The sequence below is a fragment of the Coffea eugenioides genome, chromosome 4 (assembly GCF_003713205.1).
Source record: "Coffea eugenioides isolate CCC68of chromosome 4, Ceug_1.0, whole genome shotgun sequence".
NCBI classification, from domain to species: Eukaryota; Viridiplantae; Streptophyta; class Magnoliopsida; order Gentianales; family Rubiaceae; genus Coffea; species Coffea eugenioides.
The window spans coordinates 5,581,373-5,600,563 of record NC_040038.1 but is presented as its reverse complement, the minus strand read 5'-3'; the positions used below and the strand labels follow the sequence as shown (position 1 = coordinate 5,600,563).

The following is a 19,191-nucleotide window of genomic DNA, read 5'->3' as shown; positions in this document are numbered from 1 at the left end:
TAGGCTTTGGTGTCGAATATAGTCAAAATGCTGATTCAGGCAGCCTCATTTAGTGCCCTGCAAGAACTTTTGGATACTGGGACCTGCTTTTTCCTGACGTCGCAGTTTCAACTTGTAGGAATTGTCGTGCCGAATTAATTTCTACGAGGTAATAATTGCAAAGCTCATTCAAAAGATTTTGATTTTGCTAGACGAAATAATCTTTTGTTACAATGTGCTACTACACAGCTTGTGTTCTGTCTGAAGAAGCGTCAGAATGTAGACGACAGACTGAAGTGTGACTCCGTCTAAGAATATGCATGCAGTTCTCGAAGGTCTTCTCAGTGGCCAACTTGCGCATTGTTGTTTTCTATCTTCATGATGATCTTGTGGACTCCAAGATCGGTTTTCTGGATTTTCATGAGTGGTCTTATTGTTTCCTCATGGCTTTGGTGGAAAAGGAAGTTTTCCTTGTGAAACTTGCCATGAAATCATAATCGCAAGAAGAAATTCATTTGACCTGATCAATCAAGAAGAGTTATTGGAATAATTAGCTATTTACAGTCGTCGCATATAGGTTCCTCAGTGTCACTTTCCAGTGACAACTCAGTGCGACTTCTATATTTATGCAACCTATCTTATTTATTTAAATTGTCAAGTGCTCTTTAATCTTTTAATAATTCAAATTGATTTGGTTTAATTCAAATTTTCTTTTACCCTTACATGATAAGTGGGATTGACACTCGATTTGACATCAAATAGTGATATCGAGAATCCCAACTGATTTAGAGTACCTCTTTAATGTTTTTATGCGTTATCACGAGACAATTTGTTTCTAGGCTTTTTCTTTTGGTTGTTTAGCTCATGGGAGGCTCCAAAAAGAAATTCTTATGTTAGGCTTCATAAAAGCACAAAATTGGTCCATTATATATTCAAATTTTGTTATATGGTGGCCTTCCCACCACAACCCCCTCTTTTTTCTGCCCCTGCAAAAAAAAAAAAACTCTCTTGGGCTTTTCCATTTCTTTTCATTGTCTCCCTTTGCTGAATTTGGACTGTCCTAGTTCATTAAGTGGATTTGTCCATGGGTGAGATGGGTTATTAAGTGGTTTGGACTTGCAAATTTTGTTAACAAAATAGCCCCAGTACGATGTCTTGAGTGGTTTGAACAAAACCAGATAAACATGGGCTTCGTCAATTGGTTCACTTGCCACTCTTTGCTTTTCTTTCTTCTTTTTTTTTTTTGTTTTTGAAACTCTAATCAACACTGACCAATACTTCGACCAAGACCTAGTGATTGCTCACTTGTTGCTTGATTAACAATTTTCTTGTCATTTGGCCACTGCCATTTGAATTACTCTTTTTCCGACTTTGCAGTTTCATAATCCTTTCAAGAGACCCAATCTGGTACTATAATATAATGATTAAACAACAATAACTCAATTAACCATTTCTAACTAACTCATCTTCAACGAATTTACCATATCATTGAGAGGTTAACCATTTCAGGGACCCAATTTGTCAATGGACAACGATTAATATGAAAATTTTAATCGCCACTATACTTATGCATCAAGAAAAGTGGGGAAAAAAAAACAACCAATAGAGATCAATTCCAAAAAAACACCAAATCCATTATGAAAAAAAACCTGTGCAATTGGGCCTCTCCCAAGACTGTGGAACTACTTTTGGAAACCTTGAACGCATTCTGGGCCTCACAATTTATTGCATTAGGACCTATTCAAACTTCTTTGGGCCTGTTTGGAGAAATATAATCGGACCATCCGTCATCCTCATCCACAAAAGATTGCACATGAGTTGCTTGCATTCTTACTCACTAAAGCCCACGCGATCCCCACCGTTGATTCTCCACCAGAGATGAATATATATCATCCCTCTAAACCCTAGTCTTCTCTTTCAGTTTCACTTCTGAAGACAAAATAAGAGCTGGGCTTTGCCGTTCCCTCCGGCTTATTAGCAGATCTGCTCTCTCTCTTCTCTTCCCCAGAAGGTACTACAAAACTTCTCAACCTCAATTTATTGATTGGTCAAAACCATATTTTTCTCGAATCAACGCCCCCATTTTTTGGTTTTTCCTCTGGTGGGAAGAAGATGGCAGAAGAGAAAGCATGGAAATTAACGTTTTATGATGAGATAAAAGAGACCCTCTACTCTGTTTTTGTTACATCCAATGATTTAGAAGTAAATGATGTTTGTTTCGTGAAGAAAAGTTGAGCTTCTTTTGATTTTTGCTTGTTGAGAAAAGTGTTAAACTAGGTGAGAAACTATGATAATTCTATCTGTTTACGTGGAAAAATAGGGCCTTTTATTATTGCATGGGGTTAATTGATGAAACATTTCTGGATGGCTGGGTAATGTTTGATTTCGGCTCTTATATCTGGTACTGAATACATTTATTTTGTTGCTTGTTTGTCTGGGGAAGTGTGGGAAATTGTGCTTACAGGCGTTTAATGGAACTCGTTGCAAAATGTTAATCTGATTAAGTTCGGATGTTGATGTGGGATGTGACACTTAGTAGTTCTTTTTTGTTGCCTCAGAATGCTGATTTAAATTTTTAAGCCTTATTTTGCACGATATAAGAATTAGGCTAGAGTTCCTTGGGCTTGTTTTCTTTTTGCACAAAACACGAGCATTTCAGCTTCTCTTCTGCTACCAAGATGTTTTGGAGCACTTCATTTTACTTTTGCTTGTGCTCTTAGTTTTTCATTATATTAGAAAAGGCCGTTCATAAGTTATGGCTGACAAGTGTGATTCTTCAAGTAGATCCTATGTTTTGAAACTTAGAGGACAAGTTCATGATTTTTGTACATCTTCATCTGGAGCTTATTCAGTTATCTTGACTAGTTGTAGATGAGCTAAAGCTAAATGCAAAAGTAAACCCACTTACTCGTTTTTGTGCTTCCATGAATGCTTCTGTTAGGCAATATTTGACTATTTTCCTGCATAGTCTCTGAACAAGAATGGACCTTCCTTCTTTTATACTGGTTTTCTTTTTCTCCATTTGAATATACTTGTGACTCGCAATCAATCATTTCAAATAGGTCTGTGAAGATGTATACATCGAGGAAAAAGATCCACAAGGATAAGGATGCTGAACCTTCAGAATTTGAAGAGTCTGTGGCACAGGTTCTTTTGCTTTTTGCTAAGCCAAATTTGTTAGTTGTGCATTTGGGCATACTGGTTTTGACAACTTTCTAATGCAGGCCTTGTTTGATTTGGAGAACACCAACCAAGAGCTCAAAAGTGACTTGAAGGATTTGTACATCAATTCAGCTATGTAAGAATAGCTTAATATTTGCAGCCACTTGAAGGTATTTGGCCTTTGAATGGTTCTGATGTTTAATTCCTTGTCGTCTTTCTGCAGCCAAATTGATGTCTCAGGAAATAGGAAAGCTGTTGTAATCCATGTGCCTTACAGACTGAGAAAAGCTTTCCGAAAGATTCACGTTAGGCTTGTCAGGGAGCTGGAGAAGAAGTTCAGTGGGAAGGTACCTGTATTATTTTGCCTTTCTTTTTCTACTTGAAATTTTTTAGGTCATTCAGAGTGAGTCACATATTTCCTTGAACATTGTCTTGTGCATATATGTTCACTGCTCAACATACGTATGATACCTTTGTGGGAACAATTCTCTTCTCCACTAGATCATATGATGTGGCAATGATGATAAGTGTTAATTCCAGCTCATTATGAGACCTTCCTAGGTCAGGGAATTGAACTGATTAAACATCTTTCTGAGCTTACATTTTGGCTCGAGGCTTTATGACTAATAAAAGTTTTGTTGTGGAGGGCATTAATTAATGAGTTCGAGCATTTATTTCTAATTTTACTATATTTTGTAAAATTTGGAGTGCTTCTGAAGTGGCTGTCCTTATCATAACTCCCTCTCTTTGTACTGTATAAGAACAACATTCTGGGTTGCTTATTGAACCATAACATTTGATTTGTGTGTGCATAACTTGAAGCTCTTTCTGTAATGCCGTCCTAACTGTGAACTATGACTTCTAGGATGTGATTTTGATTGCAACCCGTAGGATTCTGAGGCCCCCAAAGAAAGGTTCTGCTGTTCAGCGCCCCCGCAGCAGGACTCTAACTGCTGTGCATGATGCCATGCTAGAGGATGTTGTTGTCCCTGCTGAGATTGTTGGGAAGCGTGTTAGGTATCGCATTGATGGATCTAAGATAATGAAGGTATGTGTTTGGTAATGATTAGCATACCTCTGTACAGTTTTTTGGTTGTTTAGTGATCAAGTTAATTGGTGTAGTGGGATTAGATGCACAATTGACGACAGTCAAAAGTAGTCACTGTCATAATTTTTCTTTGACTTGAAGTGTATATGCATCTTTCGTTTACTCTAAAAAGTATGACATAAAGACTCTACTTTGGAGGCTTTCTGATTTTTATTTATGAAGTCTTTTCTTGCTTTTGACACTTTTCCTTCTTGTGGAGCATGAGTATGGTTCACAGTAATGGTGTACACTATAATGTTTGTTTAATAATCAAAATTTAGAAGATTAGCCCTTATTTGTTGCTTTTCTTGACAGGTTTTCTTGGACCCCAAGGAAAGAAACAACACAGAATACAAGCTAGAGACCTTTGCTGCTGTTTACAGAAAGCTTTCTGGCAAAGATGTCGTGTTTGAGTTCCCAATGGCGGAAGCTTAGATTTAGTACCAGATTATTTTGTGTAGATCTTTAAGATCCTACTTGGTGCAACTCTTTTGAAATTTTGATGCTCAAATTTATGTTTTAGAATATGCTGAACTTGTGACGCTTGCCAACGAGTTTTCTTTCTTTTCAATATATAGCGGTTGTTCTGGGATTCTGAATGGTTGAAGAAGTTTTTCAATTCTTTGCAATGGAATCGTCAGGCAATCCTCTCACTGCTGAATATTATATACTTGGATGGTACACTGCTTGTGTTGTATGGAAGATGTTCCGAGTTTCGTGGAAAAGTATGAAATGTTGGTTCTCAATCTGTATCGTTCTGCTCTCAAGCCAAAACTGTCTGCTGAGATTATTAAGCCCTCTCGGATCGTTATTTGTCAATTTATTAAATTATGCATGCAAGACGCCTGCAAATTCTGATATCCGATGTCCAAGTCTTTGATAGAGTCTCAATCTAGATTTAATGCCCTAGGTTTTCTAGTGGTGTCACTTTCAAGTTCCTTGTTCTGTTCTGAGTCTTAGTTCGCGATCTTCTTGTCACCCAAAGTTAGGAAAAAGAAAATTCTTCTCCTTTGATACATTTGATCCCTTGTATTTCTTCGCCTTGCATTAGTATTTGTCGAAAGTGCATGATTTTACCAATATTCAAATTAGTAAATACGTTAGTATGGAGACAAAACGCTAAGTTCGGAAGATAAAGAGCACGAGAGACTTAATAATTATGTTGTAGTTGCATCTAAATACGCATCTGTATAAACACGAGATAATAACTAGCCCGTGGCATATGATGTCAAACAATTAGTATAATCCATCATGAAAGCTACAAGGCACAGCAATTTGGCAAACAACCAACTCGTGGTTCCCTAGAATGTTGGCATATTAACTTTGTAACACGGCTACGGTATCCAATGAATGTTCCTCAAAGATCAGATATTGAGCTTCTTCATGAGGTCCAGAAGAGTATAAACTTGATTCTGGAATCTTGTATCTGCATTTGACCCTGTACTAGTAGGGCAGTTTCATGGAAGTGCACCCGTGTTGCTCCTTTGTCTCACAGTTGTCACTTGCGTCTATAAAGGGTTGGTTTGACAAGGCTGCTGCAGGAGAAAAATCTCATGTCAAAATGGAGATAAAACCCAGAAACATGACAGTTCTGCCTATGAATGGCAGGGTCCCTAACTTTCTATCCCTGCTTTTCTCCCATTCTCTTGTCCTTGGAGAAAGTGTGTTTTCACGTTAGTGGAATTTACTAAGGGGATTAGCACCTTTTGGGAGAGTTGGTGAATACAAATGTTGGCAGGGAATAAGCTCTGCCTATATATGTGTGCATAGATCCAGCCAGCAAAATAGTATTAGAAACATGGCACATGAATAAGCACAAAAGATATCTAAAACTTTCTCCTGCATTCTATGATCAGTAAATGCAATGTGTGCATTATGCACCTGTTTACTTGTTTTATGTCTATGTTGTGTAGCAAGCAGTTTTGGTGAAGTGTTCAGAACTTCTATAGAGCTTTAGCCATACCTCAGGACAGGATCACGATACCAAGATATGCAGCCGCACACAGAAAAAGCAAAGAAATAAATCCCCTGAAAATGAAATTTTTGAATGATTGAAGTCAGCAATGTAACATCAATCTAAAAACTTTAAAACCAGTGAGGGAGAAAGATCTTCTGATTGACGTCCCTACAGGGTACTAACAACTATGCTCACCAGATGACACCCCAACCAACGCCATTGCAAGGACATGGGCACACCTCAGCAAACTTCTCAGCATCACTAATGTGGACTCTACGAGATATCAGATCACCATATATGTCTGCAAAAATCCAATATGAGAACCTATAATTATAAAGCATTTGGTGCACATGTTATGAGTTTTCTATATGTGTAAATCATACCATAAATGGAAAACAAGCTGTTCATGACACCTGCATTTTGCCAAACAAAGTAATCAAATGTCATATCGCCACAGTATGGAGAAGTCTCTCTCTGAGTTCTGTGCGTGTCTACGGTCAGGGGAGGATAGTGCAGTTACATGCGTTATCTTAAGCAGGAAATGCAAGGAGAACACACATACCAATGAATAGGATGATGTACCGAAGAATGCGAATCCTTGTTGTTTCTTGCAGAACCCAGACAATAACAATGAAAATTATAAATCCTGTTAATTTGAATCGAAGATATCAGTAAGATCAGTACTTTTTTAAGTTCCAGATGATGGAATATCTGCCAGATCTGAAAGGTTTTACCAATACAAAGCCCGCGAAGTGTCCACTGTTAACCAATAAAATAGCCATAATTAGTGGATTACATATGTTTGGATGACTCTGAAGGGCAATCATAAGCAAACGAGACTAATGATCACAAATTTCATTAATGAACAAGCTTCCTGCTTACTGTACATGCAAATAAACAACATTCCTATCTTCCTAAAATCAATTCAGACAATGTTCTCTCATTTCCATTAAGACATGCTTTTCATTCTCAGTTTAGCTCATTCAGGTGCAAAGTCCCACCATGCAGATTTTGCAGATCTAGGCTTAGAAACTAAGAGCAACATGCAATGTCCAAAAGCCGCTGCAGCATCATATGCATAACAGAGAAACTTATTGAAATCATTAATCACTTACATTCTTTGCAATAAAAAGTACAATGACTAAAGCTACAGCTAAACATCCAGCAGCAATTCTAGCTGTAAGAAGATTTGTAGAAGCAAGTATCAAAACCATTCCCCAAAATGACGAACCAAGATCTGTAGAAGCCAAAGAACGTATTTTGATTCCATCATATTGTTACATAATCAACGACTATATCTTATAATTTTCGAGTTAGAAGACGTTATCAAGAATATGAGAGGAATTACATCCAGCAGGCAGGATAAACCAGTATACTCCACCACGTGTATGTGTAGCGCCACCTTCATCAGCATGAACCTGTATCCCTTCCACCTGAATAGCAACACACACAACTATTCTCATACAGGTAAATCATATATAGACCAGCACAGGAACCTCATATGATGAACATGGTAACATTGTACCACAGCGTTGCCAAAAAGGTCGAAGTAACTACTGCAACAAGTTGCCATGAACTTTGGGATCCATCTTTCACTTAGTACTCAAATGCCAGGTTGCCAAATCAGTAATCTACACGCTATGGTCAAGATTTTTGGATATCCTTTCAAGTCGAAACTCAAAATACGACAGAGAGAGAATCAGTTCTTACATGGCCACAAGTAAGTTTGCAAGCAATGGCATGGCTAGCTTCGTGAATAAAGACAGTTATAAGTTTGAACGGCATCATCAATACAGTCCTCCAAAGCTGCAGTCCAGATAAAGTATTCACAAACTGATAAGTGCATTTTAACAAATTAATAAACTTATTCCATTCACAGCATATTTAAGAATCAACCCTGCGTTTTCGTGTGTGTGTGAGGTAGAGAAACAGAGAGGGAGAGAGAGATGAGTACAGCAAGGATGACAACACTACAGACACCAAGAAAGGTGAGGAAGACCACTTGCTCATGGTTGCAGCAATGGTTCAACTCCCAATTGGCCATTGAATATCAGTACAAAATCCTTTTACTACGCTAGTATTAATCTAGTACGTAGCAATCGGCACCCAAGCATATAACTATATTCTTCAAATTGAGAAGAAGCCCAGCTGGGCTTCTCCTACAAACTAAATACTGGTCAGTAGTGCTTCCTTTGTTTGAAGATTTGGAAACTGTGGTGCTCACACCGCAGTTGCTCAGTTCAGTTAAACTGAAGAACGATCTATTGAAGTGGGTGTTTTTGGCAGTTGAGCTGAAAAGGTGAAATACATTTTTTAAAGAGAAAATTGCAGTTTTGGTATCAAATGTTTGGAACATTGGCAGTTTTAGTTCTTAAAGTTTGGACAAAAGCAAAACTAGTTTTAAATATTTTAATTCCTATGATTTTGTCAAACAGTTACTGGAATTCGATCATATAAGTAGCATCAGCAACTAAATTTAAATAAAAAATAAAAAAGAAAAATTTTTAGTGATCATAATTTGTAATTAGAGAGTACTAATTATTAGTATGCAGAGTAATCAAATGGCTAAAGAATAAACATTAATTACTCAGAATGTGACTAATTAGAGCCCTTTAATTTTAGATTATGGCTACCAGTACTTCTTCCTTTTTTCCTAATTTTTTTTTCAAAATTTAGCCGCCGACACTTGCTACTGAGGTGATAAAATTCTGGTAACAATTTGCGGAAATCAAATAGGCTTGCAAACTGAAACATTTAGGACTACATTTGCTTTTGTCCAAATTTTAAGGACTAAAATCGTGGATGCTCCAAACATTTGATACCAAAATTGCAATTTTCTCTTCTTTGAAAAAGATTCCTAAGCTAACTAGAGATACGCGCCGTATTATTTTTTGTACTGACGCGAAATGGGCAGCGGGAACGGTGTTCCTGACTGCTGCACCGCCCAACTAGGAAAATTACATCAATTGTCTTGTTTTCGACCAATTTCTAGCATTTGTTGAAGGGTTATTTGACCAAATCTTGCCATTTTAATCGTAATAATAAAATCTTGATACTTTATTTTGTCTTCCAAAATTGAGGAAGTTGATTTTCAGAATATCAAACCAAAGAGCTGATATGGACTTCAGTTGAAAATAAAAAGTAAATAAAAAATTGTATTATTGTTTACTTTAATTTATCTTCCAAAAGTGAGGAAGTTGATTTTCAGAATATCAGATCAAAGAGCTGATATAGACTTCAGCTGAAAATAGAAAGTGTAAAAAAAAAAAAAAAAATTTGTAAATTTGTAATCTGTAGAAAGTTGTGACTTTGAACATTAAAAAGTCTTTTTTTAGTATCAGTTGCATTCTTCTGATTAGAAGGAGATCAGGAAAACACGTTGAACTGGAATATTGAACTTCATAGTTACTCTTCCTTTGCATGGATGAGAAGTAACTATTGGTGAACAATTTTAATTTAGCATACAAAAGCTAGGTAATATATCAGCATAGCCTTGTTCTTGTTTGCTTTTAAATTTTGGAAAATCTGAGAAGTGATTAGGGAGAATAATTACAATCACCAAAAGCTACTGATCCGTTGATTATGAATTTTAATTTTTTTTAACTATAATCTAAATATAAAAGTAAACAAGAATATTACAAAAAATTTATTACCCAAAATCAGAATTTATAATAATCAGTTAACCAGAGGACAAGCCATCTTTCCTAGACAATATCAAATATTGTACATCTTCTTCTAGTACTATAAACAACGAACTTTGGGGGGAGGGGGAGGGGGGATATACTGAGAAAGAATGAATGATAACATTCTACAAAATAACTCGAAAAGGAAACAAATCGCGAAAGGCGGTGCGAGGGAGAGGAAAAAGGAGGAAGAAGGGAGAAAAGCTATCCTGTCTATACTGGAAAAATAAAATGAAAAAAAGCTCACGCATATTTCATCTGCCTTCGTCCAGAGAAGAATAGGAGATTGAATTCCTGGAAAATTCCTCGAGAAAACTATTAGCTGATGAAACCTTGGTGGCACCAGTATGTGTGGTGGTAGTGTTGGTGTTGGTTTTATCAGTAAAAGCCGCGGAACCAGTTTGAGAAAACCGTCCTACACGGCCTTGAATCCCAGGTTTTCCCGGTCTGGGTAGGCTAAACGAGTCACTAGACAATGTGAGGTGAACTGAATTCATATCCAACCTGTCTGCAACACTAGCTTGACAACATAGCAAACCCAACTGGATGCACATTGCTGCTTCAACAGCATTGTACTTGTTAAGGCCTGCATCAACTAATTCCAATGCATTCTCAGCTTGATAAAGTGTCCAAGCCTGGAAAAGAACCAAGTGATCAGACTCTTAAACTTCTATTATCAGCACATGAATCCTATTTGGACTAACAATTCAGCATTTGACTGGTTAAACATGGGAAGGTTGCTTACATGGTTTAAGAGGTCCGCCTTTTCAGCTCCTAGCCGCCCATCAAGATTCTTCCTTCCACTTACTATCTCCAAAACCAAAACACCGAAACTAAAAACATCCGTCTTCACAGATAAATATCCATGCAGTGCATATTCTGGTGCCATATAACCACTGCAGTGATAGAGATGCTAGGTTCTCAGAATATTATGCCGACAACACTTTATCAGTGATAGTGAGTGGTACTGAGTGGAGAATAAACAGAAAAAGATAATTGGAAACTTACTGAGTACCAGATATCCTAAACGTATTCAAATGGGTGTCATCCCCCGGAAAAAGTCTTGCCAGACCAAAATCTGAGATCTTTGGATTCAGTTGATTATCCAACAATATATTACTAGCTTTGATATCCCTGTGGATAATCCTTTCAGGGGCTTCCTCATGTAGATAGAGAAGCCCCCTTGCAACACCTGTAATTATTTGCAGCCTTTTTGTCCAATCCAAGGATGGAGACTTCTCTTTATCTGCAAAGCACCAGCTTACAAACTTTTGTAATGCTTTGAGAGGATGGAGTGTTTGATTAAAATTTCTTAAAATGGACAAGATATTTACCAAAAAGGAAAAAGTCAAGGCTCTTATTTGGAAGATATTCATATACAAGCATCTTCTCAGGTCCTTCTATACAACACCCCAGCAATGTGACTAGGTTTTTATGTTGAATTTTCAGTAGAAGTTTCACTTCATTAGCGAATTCCCTTACTCCCTGTCTAGAGTCCAATGATAATTTCTTCACAGCTACTTCTTCACCATTTGGCATCAATCCCTGAAGGTGCAGGAAAATTATGAAGATCCAATTAAAGGATGTACTTAGGACTAAGAGACTTGTTTAAGGAAAAGAAGAAACCAATACGAGTGGTTTAGTTCAATGGCTTAATCAACAAAATGAGAATAGATTGGTCAAAGTTGTTCACTTCAATCAACCTAATTGTAAAAATAAACCCAACCATTAGTCCCATCAGCAAAAAGAATGGGTACTCAAAACTGAGAAAGGACTCTTTAACTACGTTCTGGTATCATATTGTTTCATACTTGTCTCTTATACAAATATCATCTCATGGTTCAAATCAACCCAAATCGAGTTGAAACACATCAGAAATGTCAATTTTTTCATATACTTATGCAGGCAAATGTGATCGTCCTGCAATATTTGTTAAGACAATGTAATAGATTCTCCCTTGTAGAAATTCTTGACAGGAAGTTTATCAATTAGGTTTCCCCGTTTCTGTTCCTTGCAACTACTAAAGTAGAAAGGTAACAAAAAAAAGTGCACAAAATGCTTGCTACCATTTAAGATCTTTTGTTTTATATCTCCTTATAAACGCTTGAACTCTCTCGCCTCCTCACAAATGCTTCATAAACTGAAACTATATCTGAGGCAGGTCCACAGCAAGGGCATGGCTTTCTTCTACTATCGCTATGAGCGCAAAAAATTTAATCGTAAAAAAAGTAACTGCACAAGAACTAGTCGTAAGCTAGATCTATATAGTCAAACCCTCGTTCAAATTCAAAGCAGGTCATGGAAGAAGTTCCAAAGAAATTAACTTGTTACTTTTTTTACTGGCTGGTCAAATACAACCTAGTTGAAATCTCTACAATGATCCAAACTCTATCAATTTGTCATTAGGTGCAACCCAATCCATGTCATTTTCAACGGTCAAAGTACATAACCCAAGCACCTAAAACTCTGACCCAGTAAGAATATATAGCAGGGAAAGTCACAACAACCACAAACAGAAAACATACATATCCAACATGCCCTGGTTAAAAATGGTGGGGAATTCCATATTCTGTAAATTTTTTTCCGACTTTGTCCACTATTATGTATGGTACTAGCATAAATCTGCAGACAAATTTATACATTCAGTGGTACAGAGAAATTGACTACCATTAAATGTGTAACAACTCACAATGAATAGAGGTTATAGTACTGTACTAAAAACCTAACTAGACAACAACGTATTCACTTGACCATATCTCAATTCCGTATCCAAGATTGTTACATTTAACGTAGGAAGTTAATGAATCACAGGAAATAGTATGAAAGAATCAATGTCATAATTATGAAGCTAAATGACCAATTTGCCAAGCATGCAGGAAAATATGTGCTACAATAATCAGGAAAGAGGTCTAACAAGAACTAATTATGGGAATTCACTGCTAGGACAACACGAAAAGAATGAAAATTAACAAATCTCTGAACAGAAAATGACATGTATGTTTAAAAGCAGGAAATCTCCTATTTCACAAAGATAAATGAAGGAAATCTGAATTTCTTGATTAATGATTACCTTACCTTGTAAACAGGGCCAAAGCCACCATGACCGAGCCGGTTTAAATCAGAAAAGAAATTGGTAGCAATCTGCAGAGCCGTGAGCTGGAAAAACAAACCCGATGCAGCTTCTTCATCAGCGTCATCCTCGTCGGCCTTGGAGGAGGCACCCCGCCTCAGGAATTTAGCCAAGCAAGAGCAGCAATTCGAGATCAAACCCATGTCGACTTGAATCAAGAATCCCTGCAACTCCAAATTAGGACAAGAATCTACTCTCCATACTACTGTACTTCTTTAGAAAATTTTGAGCGGAACCCAACAACAGTAACGGCTAAGAATGAGAGGAGAAGATGAATGGAGACAACTAAATAGTTTGGTTTTGAATTGTACTCAGAAGTTTCCCGGGACCGGGATGAATGTATAATTTGAAGTTCTGGACACGTTTACACAATTTACTTTCCCCGTTGACTTTTCAGATGCGCAATAATTACAGACCTTCTCCTTGTGCTGTCTATACTCTGTACTAGTTTGCCGGATTGGGTTGGTTGGCAGTGGCACTTGGCAGTAAGTTTTATGTTTCATCGACCAATACAAATGGGGTTGTCAAAGCAGGTGACGTTTTATTGTCCCATCATACACTTTAATTGCAAGTTGGAATTGGACTACTTGATCCATTCTCGGTTCAAGTGCGTTTGAAAAAAAAAAACAAAAACAAAAAAAGTCTAGATTTTGATAAATCAAAAAAAGAGAAGAAGAAGAAGAAAAGAAAAGTAGAGGGGCAGCTAATAATAATTCGGATAGTTAAATTTTTTTTTAAATAATATTTTGCTTATATTATAAATACATTTTTTAACTTATCTTTTTTATATTTTTTAACTATCTTTTCATTTCACATACATCGTATCATAAAAAATATTACAAATAATTATTTTAAATAATACTCTATCCAAACGCACTCAATTAACTAAAAAAGTTAGGGACGTCCCCTTTTGATTTTGTTTTGATAGAGAATTTTTTAGACTAACATATTATTGGGGCCAAAATGCAGTTAAGAAACTATAAATGAGCTGAGACAAATCTTTTACTAATTAATTAGAACAATTGTTTTATAACCTCTTTAGTCTTTACTACTACGATAGATATTTACTTAGAATGAATTTATTACTTGTGGAAATGTATCAAAATGGATATTTTTTTAATGGGTGTGCAATAGTTAATCATTATGTGAATTTTAATGCATACGGTAACAATTATTACCCTTAAAACATTTTGTACGAGTTATTGCGATAAAAAATGAAAGGAGATTCAAGATTGTAGAAAATAAAAAAAAATTGTGAAGAGTTCGGAATTAAAATTGTATAGGAATTATAGCATGGAATCGAGAAATGGAAAAGTGAAATAGTTATAACCAGTAGGGTAATTTGAATGCAAATAAAAAAATGAGTAAATCTTTCCTACACTGACGGTGTATACACTATCATCATTGGATTCATGACATGTGTACAAAAGTTGAATTTTAAATTCAAATTTTGCATAGTTGTCAATCATCCAACGCTGATAGTGTATACACTGTCAGTGTAGGAAAGATTAATCCTTAAAAAATATTCTAACTTAGAACGCGCTTCATTTTTCAAAATAATTGGACCACTTTACCCTTACGACTGAAGATATAAATTGCCCACCGTATATATATTAACATCAAATTTTGTGGGTTTGTTTGGTTCACAGACTAAATGATGTTATTGCCTTGGGACTTATTTCGACCAAATTTTCTTTTCCACCAAAAAGGGGCTACACGAGTAATTGGGCACAACAACAAAGCCCATAACTTATGGGTCGGTCCAATGAACAACACATGGTCAGATGATTGAATGAATCGGCAGGCGTGTTCTGTTTGTAACCAGTGTGACTTGGCTGTCGAAGCCCAGATTAAGCGCTGCAATTTTCCTTTTTTTTTTTCTCGTTGTTTTTCAGAAAAGGGCGGCGTGTTTTGTCGGGTTTCTGTACTTCTCCGAAATTTCCGCGTCCTTTTCCTGGTTGAAAATTGAATCGGTGGATGAACCTTATTCCTTCCAGGATTCAATAACTTCACTACCCACTATATATACATATATCCTTTTCTGTAACCTTCTTATCATCGTAGTAGTAATTTAAGTTTTGCCTCCAAAATCAGTAATTGAGTGTGGTCAGTCATCTCTTGCTGATCAAGAGTCATCAATTTATTCTCTCTACCTATTAAGGGTTTTAGGGGCGTGTTTGTATCAGATGGAAATTGGGACGGAAATTGAACTGGCGAAGTTGGTCGGCGATGGTGGACACGTGGCGGGGGCGACTAGAAACTTTGGCCGGAGATGCAGTAGGTGGGGCCTGCACAGTGAGATTCTGGGGAGGAGGGGTAATCTCCCAATTTGGCAGCACAAGGATGAGTTCCTGAAGGTCTTTACACAACATCAAGCCCTGATCTTGGTCGCTGAACCTGGTAGCGGCAAATCCACCCAGGCATGTCTCTGTCTAGATCTCGGTTATCTAGATTTTTACTACTTTATATTGCAGACCTTAGTGTTATGTCTTTCTTTCAAGAATTCTGCGATCGAGTTAATTTTTTGACACTGCCTCAGCCTTCTGTTTCTTTAACCCTCTACCTACTGGCCTATAGGACTCTGTATATACGGTCCCGTAAATTCGATTGGTTGGGTTAATAGCATTACATGATTTACTGACTCTTGTATGGTTGGTTTGTTGTGTTGTCATCTATAGAGTTTGTGATTGGTAACGAGCTAGAATTGGACCCCTCATTAGGTTTTGCTGTTTTCCTTTGTTTTGTTGGTGCTGGCTGTTTTTCCTAATCTGCAAAGTACTGGCATTTTTTTTTCCTTTGTTCAGCACCCTAATGTGTATTTCTACGTTAGTTGAGCTTTTTGTGCTTTACGACCTACTAGTGCATTTGTTTCTTATCCACTTCTCTCGTACAGGTTCCTCAATTTGTACTGGAGGCTGTTACTAATGATACCCAGTCCACCACCTCAGAGAGTCAGGGGAGCAAGTACATGATTGGCTGCACCCAGCCTCAAAGGGTTGCTGCGATGTCTGCTTCTCAACAAGTTGCTAAAGAGATGGATGTGACCCTTGGAGAGGAAGTTGGTTACTCTGTTCGTTTTGAAGACTGCACTAGTGCAACTACTGTTTTGAACTACTTAACAGATGGTATGCTTCTGAGAGAGGCTATGACAGATCCATTGCTGGAAAGGTACAAAGTGATCATTGTTGATGAGGCCCACCAACGAACGCTGGAAACAGATGTTCTCCTTGCGCTACTTAAGAAGCTGCTGAAAAAAAGACCCGATGATCTCAAGCTAGTGGTTATGAGTGCCACTAATCTCGAAGCTGAAAAGTTTAGAGGGTATTTTTGTGGTGCACCTGTCGTGGAAGTCCCTCAAAGGCTTCACCCTGTAGATATCGTCTACTCACTTCAGGAGCAGCAGCCTGAAACTAATCACCTGGAGGCAGTTATTCAGACTCTTTCGCAGATTCATAGTTTTGAACCCCCTGGAGACATACTTGTTTTTCTCAATGAGGAAGAAGAGGAGATTGAAGGTGTTTGTCGTAGGATTGCCTTGGAAATGGCAAATTTAGGAAGTCAGGTTGGGCCTGTAAAAGTTGTTCCTCTTTGCTCTACACTTCCGCTGGCCATGCAGCAGGATGTCTTTGAACCTGCTCCTGCTCCACTGGTGGAAGGCGGTGCTGCTGGAAGGAAGATTGTTGTCTCTGCAAATATTGCTGAAACTTCTTTGGCCATAGATGGAATAGTTTATGTTGTAGATTTGGGTTTCTCCAAGCAAAAAGTACGCCCTCGAATCGGCACAGAGTACCTTGTTTCTTGGATATCAAAGGCAAGTGCTCACCAAAGATCCAGTTGTGCTGGAAGAACACAACCAGGAAAATGTTTTAGGCTCTACACAGAGAAAAACTTCCACAATGACCTCGAGCCACACACAACACCAGAAATAACTCGATCTAATCTGGTAAGTACTGTTCTTACTTTGAAGAAACTTGGGATAGATGACATAGTCCATTTTGATTTCATGGACCCTCCAGCCGGGGAGTCATTAATGAGCGCAGTGGAGGTATTGAAGTACTTGAATGCCTTGGATGATGATGGGAACATGACCAGACTGGGTGAGATTCTGAGTGAATTTCCCGTGGATCCAAATATGGCTAAAATGCTTGTTGTCAGCTCAGGTTTGAACTGCTCCAATGAAGCTCTCTCTGTTTCTGCGATGCTTCTGGTTCCAAATTGCTTTATCCGGCCTCAGGAGGCTCAGATTGCTGCTGATGATGCAAGAGCTCGCTTCACTCACGGTGATGGGGATCATCTCATGCTGTTAAATGTCTATAATGCGTACAGGCAGAACAAGGAGGACCTGCTTTGGTGTGAAAGAAATTTTATAAATCGCAGAGTACTTGTAGATGCTGAAAATGCAAGAGAGCACCTATCTCGCATCATGGTCAGGTCTGGACTTAAGTTATGTAGCACAGACGTCAACAGCCCTGACTATTTTATCAACATTAGAAAAGCCATATTATCTGGCTATATCACGCAGGTGGCTCGCTTGGAGCACCCAACTGGCTTCTACTTGACTGTGATTGGCAACCAAACAGTTGAATTGCACCCTTCAAATTGCCTCAGCCACGAAGCCGAGTGGGTTGTTTATTTTGATTATTTATCAACTACTGGAAGAGAGAAGTTTATCCGTATGGTAACGGATGTTCGTGGGAGATGGTTGGCCTACTTAACCTCACGTTATTTTGATCTCACAAAGTTGCGGAATAGTTGGACTAAGCGTTTTCTTGAGAGACTATACAAGCATCAGCAGGAGAAAGGGAGAGGGGAGCGCACAAGGCGTGAGGCGAAGCGTGTTCTTGAGATACTGAAGGAGCAGCAGGAGAAAGAGCTGGAGCAGACCAAGAAGCAGATCCGCATTATCAAAATGGCGCTTGGATTGATGTCCTACCGTTATTAACAAATATGTATTGATCATTTTGACAGGGCGTTGTTGCTTTTGATAATTTAAGTTGTTAATATCGGCTGGATAGATGAACAAGTACTCTGGTCTTGGAGACTCTCATTGTTGTAATGCTGGAGTGGCTTTATTGGCTTGCAATGATGATAGTGTTCTGTTCTGCGCGCTTACACAATAAGCACGGATTCATATGTGGTACTCCCTCCGTCCCACTTTGATAGTCTTATTTTCCTTTTTCGTCTGTCCCAAATTGTAGTCCACTTTCCCATTAAGGAATGTAGTAATCTTTCAAATTGTCTAAAATACCCTTATTAAATATCTTGTTATTAATACATTGTTATTAAATACTAACCCACTACATTGAATACATTGAGCTTTTCCAATGCATAGATAAATGAAAAGTCTATCTTAGCATAAGGGTAGTTTAGGAAATTATTAATCTAAATTTATGTTTCCAACCAAATTAATTACACTTTCTTAATCTGTGTGAAAATAAAACCAAGACTAACAAAACGGGACTTTTTTAATCTGTGTGAAAATAAAACCAAGACTAACAAAACGGGACGGAGGAAGTATTAAATAGGACATTCACAAACTAGGGTTATGTCGACGGTGGAAAGTTCACTTTTCTGCCCATAGTAGGCAGAAGCAATACAAGGAGGTCAACTGTGTTCTGTGGGGACGCACAAAGACGGACAGAGAAATAACGTACCGGGCACTGGAGAAAGCCGGTTGTGCTCGGAAGAAATAATGCAATAAATTTTAAAATTACAATAAAAGCCTTCTTAAAAATTTGTTCACCATCTAATGCCCATTATTTAGAAAATATTTTTTGAACATTCCAACTGAGATGCAGATCCCAATGAAAAGTAAAGAGCAAAAAAGTGAATGTCAAAGAAACGCGGAAAACAAATGTACGAAAAGATAGATGAAATTGTTGTAATGGAAAATAAGTGAAATTTTTAACATTATTTAATGAATTTTGTACATGTCAAAACAAATATTGTAGTAGTTTTTTTTTAATTTTTGAGATATTATTGAAGCAATATTTTTGAAATAGAGGAAAAATATTTTATATGTTTAAAACTAATTAGTTGTATTAATGCAAACTAATACAAAGTGGTACAATTAATTTTTATTTATTAGATACATATAAATTTTTTGTTGATTAGCACTCTGTATTGGTTGTATCTATGTTATGTTATTTAATCTTAAAATGCAAAAGCTTTAAGTTAATAATTTAGTTGTTGA

At 37.4% G+C, this 19,191-nt stretch overlaps 4 protein-coding genes and 1 non-coding gene across 6 annotated transcripts; 3 read left to right on the top strand and 2 right to left on the bottom strand.

Moving 5' to 3' along the window:
- Positions 1–1,905: 1,905 nt before the first annotated feature.
- Positions 1,906–4,894, top strand: LOC113768115 (40S ribosomal protein S7). 2 transcript variants are annotated; one of them, XM_027312356.1, is made up of 6 exons: positions 1,906–1,990; positions 3,042–3,126; positions 3,204–3,277; positions 3,365–3,488; positions 4,007–4,189; positions 4,544–4,894. In XM_027312356.1, exons 2-6 carry the CDS (start codon positions 3,052–3,054, stop codon positions 4,661–4,663), a joined length of 576 nt encoding a protein of 191 aa, XP_027168157.1. In that variant the 5' UTR covers positions 1,906–1,990; positions 3,042–3,051; the 3' UTR covers positions 4,664–4,894. The 2 variants fall into 2 exon arrangements, with proteins under 2 accessions (XP_027168157.1, XP_027168158.1); XM_027312357.1 differs by having other exon boundaries at positions 2,985–3,126.
- On the top strand, positions 3,651–3,744 carry LOC113769747. Its single transcript, XR_003468292.1, has one exon. It is a non-coding gene; the product is annotated as a small nucleolar RNA snoR69Y (small nucleolar RNA).
- Positions 4,895–5,418: 524 nt separating the features above from the next.
- LOC113768762 lies at positions 5,419–8,398 on the bottom strand. The gene is made up of 10 exons (XM_027313232.1): positions 8,140–8,398; positions 7,896–7,991; positions 7,534–7,618; positions 7,301–7,422; positions 6,920–6,944; positions 6,748–6,831; positions 6,569–6,598; positions 6,381–6,486; positions 6,192–6,256; positions 5,419–5,760 (listed from the first exon to the last, which is right to left on the bottom strand). The coding sequence occupies exons 1-9, from the start codon at positions 8,227–8,229 to the stop codon at positions 6,193–6,195; spliced, it is 702 nt and encodes a 233-aa protein (XP_027169033.1). The 5' UTR covers positions 8,230–8,398; the 3' UTR covers positions 5,419–5,760; position 6,192.
- Positions 8,399–9,820: 1,422 nt separating this feature from the next.
- On the bottom strand, positions 9,821–13,473 carry LOC113768412 (G-type lectin S-receptor-like serine/threonine-protein kinase RKS1). Its single transcript, XM_027312756.1, has 5 exons — positions 12,944–13,473; positions 11,203–11,413; positions 10,877–11,114; positions 10,614–10,764; positions 9,821–10,503 (listed from the first exon to the last, which is right to left on the bottom strand). Exons 1-5 carry the CDS (start codon positions 13,139–13,141, stop codon positions 10,123–10,125), a joined length of 1,179 nt encoding a protein of 392 aa, XP_027168557.1. The 5' UTR covers positions 13,142–13,473; the 3' UTR covers positions 9,821–10,122.
- A 1,475-nt stretch (positions 13,474–14,948) lies between these two features.
- On the top strand, positions 14,949–18,185 carry LOC113768153 (probable pre-mRNA-splicing factor ATP-dependent RNA helicase DEAH3). The gene is made up of 2 exons (XM_027312401.1): positions 14,949–15,418; positions 15,892–18,185. The coding sequence occupies exons 1-2, from the start codon at positions 15,185–15,187 to the stop codon at positions 17,938–17,940; spliced, it is 2,283 nt and encodes a 760-aa protein (XP_027168202.1). The 5' UTR covers positions 14,949–15,184; the 3' UTR covers positions 17,941–18,185.
- Positions 18,186–19,191: the final 1,006 nt, after the last annotated feature.